The sequence below is a fragment of the Hyposmocoma kahamanoa genome, unplaced genomic scaffold (assembly GCF_003589595.1).
Source record: "Hyposmocoma kahamanoa isolate Upper Pololo Valley unplaced genomic scaffold, ASM358959v1 87, whole genome shotgun sequence".
NCBI classification, from domain to species: Eukaryota; Metazoa; Arthropoda; class Insecta; order Lepidoptera; family Cosmopterigidae; genus Hyposmocoma; species Hyposmocoma kahamanoa.
The window spans coordinates 6,778,528-6,786,264 of NW_020654422.1; the positions used below are offsets into that span (position 1 = coordinate 6,778,528).

At 36.7% G+C, this 7,737-nt stretch overlaps 1 protein-coding gene across 2 annotated transcripts; it reads right to left on the reverse strand.

Annotated features, from left to right (window-relative positions):
- Window positions 1–4,750: 4,750 nt before the first annotated feature.
- LOC113235468 lies at window positions 4,751–6,274 on the reverse strand. Of its 2 annotated transcripts, none has more exons than XM_026471165.1 (4): window positions 6,178–6,274; window positions 5,499–5,675; window positions 5,120–5,392; window positions 4,751–4,935 (listed from the first exon to the last, which is right to left on the reverse strand). In XM_026471165.1, the coding sequence occupies exons 1-4, from the start codon at window positions 6,253–6,255 to the stop codon at window positions 4,873–4,875; spliced, it is 591 nt and encodes a 196-aa protein (XP_026326950.1). In that variant the 5' UTR covers window positions 6,256–6,274; the 3' UTR covers window positions 4,751–4,872. The 2 variants fall into 2 exon arrangements, with proteins under 2 accessions (XP_026326950.1, XP_026326949.1); XM_026471164.1 differs by having other exon boundaries at window positions 5,757–6,209.
- Between the last annotated feature and the right edge of the window lie 1,463 nt (window positions 6,275–7,737).

A 7,737-nucleotide genomic window follows, 5' to 3' on the forward strand; every position in this document is an offset into this window, starting at 1 on the left:
TTAAAGGGTAAACCCCCAGTTACGCGAAAGTATTCGCGCGGCCGCACGGCAAACGCCCAGTTCCCACTCTTTCACGTGCGACTACATTAATGGCGGATCTGAATTCTATTTAGTGGGCATCAACATTTAAATTCTTCTGAATAATACAACCGCGCGGTCGCCCCGCGGCCGCCGCTTCAACCAAAGACAAGCCAGTCTAGCCCGCGCGCCCGGAACGCTCATTTAAGTTAAAACTTAAATGCAAAATAAATAGAGCGTATTTTGCCATGAGGGTTAGATGCCCACGGTGAGCGCGATGAAATTCGTGTCGAATAAATGCACCCTAAGGGTGCTGCCTGGCACAAAATTACAGGCACATGGGACTTGTCACCTTATGTCTATGGAAATAGGTGTCGCTGACCACTAGGCGCACGACTTGTTCATCCCGTCACTTGATAATGGTACCATAAAAAGAAAAGAAAAGAAATACCAAGTAAAATATATTTGAAGTATCCAACCCGATAACCAGTTGTGACGTTATAACTATTGCTACTACAGTGACCTTGGTTTATAAAACTCGACGTTAATATTCGAGTAGAGTTTGACATGCGTCAGGCGAGTTTGCGTGCGACCCTGTCTAGCTGCAATAAAATGGAGGACTTGATAGCACGTTGTTAACATGACAGCTCTACAAAAAGTAATTAAATGTATTTATTTACAAATGTATTTACACCGTAACATGTACAATGCTCGCCAGGTTAGATAATAAAGCTCTTTCTCCACTTCACGTATGTTTAAATGTTTAGATACAAAATTATTAAAATCGTGAATATATTAAAAAGATGAAAACACAATTTGTCCCAAAGAATATTAATAAGGCGGATGTTCCGCATTTGTGGAAGGAAGGCGTAAAAGGTCACGTCGTCTATATTGTCTGTCTGTACAGTACAGTCCCCGTTCGTTTATATATAAGTTTTGATTATAGTTGCCCTCCATACTGATCCTTAAGGCATACGAGAAGGGTTACTATACCAGGTTACATATAAGTACAGGGACTTTCTAGGTTCAGGTTCTAACCTCGGATCAGCCAGTGTACAGGGTTGTCACTGACTTCATCCGGTCCTCAAGAGTCTAACGCCTCGGGTGAACCGCTCCCAATGCACGTACATTACCCTCCCTGTGTACCAGATAGGCGCCTGAGGTGCAGGCTCGCTCACTTCCCGTTGTGCATTGCACAATTAACCGTTGTTTCTCTGTACAGTTGTAGGACGTCCAAGAGAAGTTGTCTTCTAGTCGTCAAAGTTTTCATCAAGGCTGCCCGAGTCATCTTTTGTCTAATCTTGAATTTCTATCAGTCTAGTCGGTCTATCTTTGTGGTCAGTCAGTCTGCCGGTGATCCATGGAGATTGGGCGCAATGGGGCTCCAATTGTTATCGCAATACAAACTATTTTCAACACAAGTGCAAACGTGAAAAGCGATAAAACACGGGTCATACTCGTACGCGCACCCCACGCAACGCACAAGTGCAGTCTATTCATTTGTCGGATGGATTAATTTCCGCCCAGAGATCGTTCCGAGGGGAAATGCGATTGGAACAAAGTGCGACAGGACGGGCCCGTCAGATATTCCATTTTATGTCCATTTATCTCTTCAAAAGGTTCAGTCAGTGTTAACTCTTTGGCAAATAAACTTGTATACCTGTTATTTAGTTTACGAATTTTGGACAGATCACCCGTGATTGACCAATCTGTTGACTTGTGACCAATCTTTACTATAATATTGCACCTGTTGGTATCAGTTGCAACTACAAACAACTATAATAAGAACACAAACACTGAATATTCAGCAACAAATATAACTTCGTTGTTGTTTCTAGACTGAAAATGCAATCTGATTGGTTTGCTCTTAGAGTATCATAACCGATGAATCCTAGCCTTTCTTTCGAGGCGCAAGCAAGCCTGTTGCCTTCCAACATATAAACGACACCGTTAATTTTATTGTATTCTCGGCGAACTGCCAAGCTACATTGCCCGATTATTAGGTGTCTTTCGCATTTTTATCTGTCAGTAAGGTTATAAGTATTTTAAGGACTATTTGATATCAGTTAGCATTGTTACGACACCATATTATGTACTTACCTACGCGGTTTTTAAACGGGGTTCAAAAATGCAATCATTGAAGTTCATTGAATTGCTTACTTTATGTGTTAATGTTTATGATGTATTTTACGATGACCTCTCGGTCAAACACGCAACTTAGGTTTACGGCGCTCATGCAGGACTTATATGATCAACTAAAATGAACGTTATACAGCAAAAACTCAGCAATAACAAAGAATTATCCTTTTTGTCTGTATACGAATTTGCATCTCTGTAGAATCATCGAAGGGCAACGTTAAACAAACCACTCTGTGTTATGGTAATTACTTGTGTAGAGTTTCTTTAATGGACTAAGTTTGAAAAGTATTTACGCAAGAACGTCTATTTGAATGGTGTAAACATAATTTGTGGACAAAGTTGAGCATGTAATGTTTTGCGGGATGTTGCCGAAACAACTGGATTTAATTAAAGACTGTACCTACTTGGTAGATGGTTGAAATATTAGAATAGACGAAATGATTGTGACCGATAGCTGTTCTCATGGAAACCATAAGTTTCTCAGGAAATGTACGGGAAGTAAGCATTGCGCTGTGAATCCTGGATGTGCTCATTACATTCGTTTCGAAGAGAATACTAATATCTGACCAGTACCTATCAGGTTTTCTTAGTTTCTTTTTTCTTTTTATATGTAACCTATATTCATAAAGTATATGTGTCTTGTACGTTATTATTGTAATAACCTTTGCGAAAAGCGTCTATGTACCAGACATATTTACTGAAACGTAAATATAATTCGTTGTCAATCTTTAATCAAGCTTGAATTTCATCGTCTCTAATAAATATACACTTTTCAAACTCTAATTAACTGCTAGAATTCCAGTAAAGTTAATAGAATGCTCCAAATTTATATATAAATTTATAATTTTTTTTATACATGAAAACAGCATCCAAATATAAAATAATTATATACTCTAGTATCATTTAAAATAATATTGTAGAAAAAAAAAGTGGGTTACACCACAAAGAATCAATTTTAGGTGTCATTTAAATAACATGTATCATTTATTGATACGTGTAATCTTCTTAGGTTTTCGCGATTGTTCCACATAGGAGATAACACTATTTTTCCGGATTTAAAGTGCGTATATTTGTTTTTTCAAACAAAGCAACGTTTCGGGCCCTTTACAGGTCCCATGGTCACGGTTATGGGACCTGTAAAGGGCCCGAAACGTTGGTTCGTTTAGAAAAAAAAATACACGCGATTTACATCCGGATAAATAGTTTCATTTCCTACGTGAAACAATCGCGAAAACGTAAGAAGATTACACGTATCATTAAATAATACATGTTATTTAAATGACACCTAAAATTGATTCTTAGTGGTGTAACCCACTTTAATTTTTTTTCTACAATATTATTTTAAATGATACTAGAGAGTATATAATTATTTCATATTTGGATGCTGTTTTCATGTATAAAAAAAATTATGTGGGTTACACCACTTCTGCGCCACCTCAATTAAGTTGATAAGTAAGTATAATACTCGTATACACGTTACGCAATTCTAATCAATACTGAACTCCATAAACAAATAGTTCTAGTATACCTCTATGTAATCTACGTGTAGAATAATAGTTGCTTAAAATGAGTGCCAGTAGTACCTTAACAAGATGTAACTTGTGCTGTGGAAGTGATCTCCATTGTATCACTCTAAATTTTAATAAAGCGATCGGAAATGTCCCGAGAGGTGCATTGGACACGGTGTCTTCGCTAAAATGCGGCATACGACAGATAGATGGCACTTTTAGTGCAGATGGAGTCGTCCCCGAGAGTGCCTTTTGCTTCACGCCGTTGAACAAGTGCCAACTTGAGAAAAAAATGTCCAAGAAAATTTGAAAAAAAATAGAAGTGAGTTTGGACAATATATTTAATGTGATCAGCTTCGTTATTCTTGGGACTAAAAATTTAAATTTATTTTACGACTTTAAAAAATTGAGAGAAAGGTTTTTCGAATTTCTATACAAACATGCATCAGCTGTTCATCTATTTGATCGATAGTAAATAACAAAATTGGGTAAATTTAATTCATTCATTTTACAAAAGTAGTGAATTTTAATTGTATGAATACTGTGTTATGAGGTTTAGGTTTACAAAAAAATCTTTTATGTCTACTTATGTATATTCATGACACAAAATGTATCGAGTAAAGTAATAATTTAGAATTAAATAAATTTCCACGCAGAACTAGAAGATGCATACTTCTCGTGTAAGCTTTCCACACGAAACTGCTTTGATAAGTAATAAATAATAATAACGTAAATACATGTGATTATAAAATGACGTAAGGCAAATGTCTTTAGAAATCTGAGAGTGACAGTCATTGACTTACAATTATATGGACATCGGGTTCGCACTAAAAAGTGTCCGAACTTATAGGGCGTTAAAATCGTATACAGAGCGTCATTCACGCTTTAGTCTCCGTTTGTTCGATTGACAGCGAAGCAAGCAAAATTAGACAGTACTGCGATGACATTACAATTTAAATTCAACGTTTTAGCTTTTTCATATTCCTTTACATGTCACTACGTTTAAATAGGTTGACTTGGGACATTTTTTCGTGGTTTCTGTATTAGACCCGTCGTCCATTTATTTGTAAGTCAATGGTGACAGCAGTGATTTTTTTTAGCTCGGCAAAACAGTATTATTTTAAAGTTTTCATTTTTATTAATTTGCTCATTTCTTGAATATCCTTGAGGAGACCCATTTAAAAATGTAAGAATTTCAATAAGTAGCTTATATTACAACAACTTCGGCAGCATTCTCGTACATCGTTTGCATATCAGAAGGCATAGGAAGCTGAAAGATAAAATAATATTTATTTTAATAACATATTAAAGATTTCAAAAGTACTTAATTATTCAGTCCACAACAGATGATATAGATTATTATTCCTACTCCACTAAAACATGAGGAATGTACACAGATATATAGATCCTCTATCTTGAATAGTCGTGATATAGTAACAAGTCTTTAAACCTACCCTAGACGATCCGCTACTGTTTGCATTTGGGTATCGTCGTCGTCTAGCAATTGTTCTTTTGGTTGCAGTGCTTCTCCTGTTGTTATGTTTGGTGTTAGAGTAACGAGTAAACTCAGGGTTATCAAATAGTCTCTCCAGCGCTAGAGGCTCGGTAGTACGTGTCGTAGTTGCAACCCCGTCCACCCGCGACAGTTTGTACTTATCTTCATAGTAAGAAACGAGCTTCAACATCAGGATATCTCGCAAAGCAGCATTTTGAGTGCTCCTTACCATCTACAATACACAAGAAGATAATTTTAACTCGGAAACCTTGAACACTGTCACAGTTTGTCTTATTCAATAGTGTACACTTCATTTATTGCGTTCTTATACAACTCACTAGATCATTTTTCTTTCTAACCAGGACTGTGCTAGTATTAGAAGATTTCAACACTAATTTGTCGCGATTACCACGTGTGTCGAATGATTTTTCTGTAACTTTAAACACTGAGGCTCCTAACTGCTGAACATATTTCACGAAATCTTCTGGCAAATCTACTGAATCATCATCGTGAATCTGGAAATGACACTTGGATTAAAGTAACACGCGCCAACGCTTCTACTATTTAGTATTCTATTATAACAGATAGGTAGGTACCTCTATGGGTTTACCCTTAACTTTTGAAGCGAAGAATACGACCACCGCGAAAGAAAGGTGATAACACCACAAGTGATTCATGAAAACTAGGTATAAGTATATCGCGGTCAAGATGGGAGAAAGGAAATCGAATGCTGTTAAAACCAAAACAAGTTAAACCGATAACACGTATTGAACGACAGTTTTATAGGGCATGCGAGTAGTGAACTTGTAGAGAGCATTAAGAACGCACAAGGAAAATAGAAATCGATGTATGTGAATAAGTATTCAGTAGTGAAAATTCGGCAGGGGACACAGTGACACCGTATACCCATACGGGAAGGCAGAGCAACGCAGAGCGGAATCTGAGCTAAGGTTTAATGGTCTTGGCTTGATCCTGAAGCGGGCGCAGTTACACGGCTAGATTTATTAGTTCAATTACCCTCGCCCTGTTCGGAGCCGCTTCGCTTATTTGAGCGCAGACGCTAACAACTAAATTTTGCTCAGGTTGCAAGCGCATTTCCAGTCCCGCTTTTTGTGGCATTTAAAATGTTTATGTGCAACTCTAAATTACAAATGCGATAAGTTTCACAATAGTGTTCACACAATGTTTACATGAACTTTTGCTTTTATATCTATAGGTGTATGATGTTTTTACCTATTTACCATTGAACAAAGCGGTTTTCTTTATTTCTCGATTTTTCGATTCATTTTTCAGAAGATTCATTGTCAAGTTTACAACTCATGTATACATATGCTATGTGCATTTGATTTGTAAGTATAGAATGCTGGCAGAGCTATTTCTGAATGTTATCCATATTAAATAAACAATGTCAAAGAATAAGTAATAGAGATTTCGCATTTTAGAGATTTCCTTTAGGTTTATTTATATAGTCAATTAGACTATATACATTTTTGTGATGTTTTCGCATAAACTTGTACAAACATAACTTTTTTTTACTAGAGTACAAATGTGGCATACAGTATTCATTTGAGCGAAAATAAAAATGCTGAATGTATGATTTAAAACATTACCTATTCTTATAAGTGATTTATTTGATTTAATTTACAATTATATTTTAATCACGCAAACTACATAGAGCTAGTGTTGATCATATCAATTCAATAAAAAAATTGACGGCCTCGGTGCCCTGACGGTTTACGTTGTGAGCACTGGATACGTAGGTCTCAGGTTCAATTCCCGGTAGTTCTAATTTGGAAATTTACTTTTCTAAATTTGTTCTCGTCTGAGTGTTCTAAGTAGCGCCCCAGAGTGACTTTCATTGCTCTGGTATTCATAGTACCTATAGGGTATTCCCTAGTTAAAGACCAGGCAACTGGCACATATTGAATAAAAAACGCGCTATTAATACACTATCTCTTCTGTAAAGATAAAACCGTCACCGTGATATTCTACCTTAATATGTTTTTTTTAATTTTTAACGATAATTTGAAATAAAAATCAATTACCTACAGCGAATTCTCGACTCTAATGAATGTAGGTACATAACATTACATGTAGTAACTGCAACAATTCGTACATACCTTTCGACGAGGTTATGTGTCTAGATTTGTTTTCATCTTTGGTTATATTCCTCTAAGCAATAACAGGTAAAATAAATGTGTCAGGCGAGGGTCACTAAAGAATTCCGAACAGCAAGTCGTTACTTTGATGGAGGAAGGAGGCCGAATGTGAGATAGTGTTCTCGGCCTTACCTGTGTCGGCGGCGGCTGCCGATAGCGACGCGGCCGGCGGCGGTCTCATGAATATTGGAGCAACACGCGCCTCGCTGGATCTTCCAGATTCCATCCTGTATCCGAAGCTTTATCTTCTCAGCTATATTTCTTTATAAGCAAGTATAAATACAATTTCGGTACTATAAGTACAATTTCTTTACATTGTTACTTACACACAAAAAGTTGTGCATAGATAAATAAATGTTTGCATGTTCTCGGGACATAATGTAAGAGTCTAGAAGATTATCAGTTATTAGGGATCATA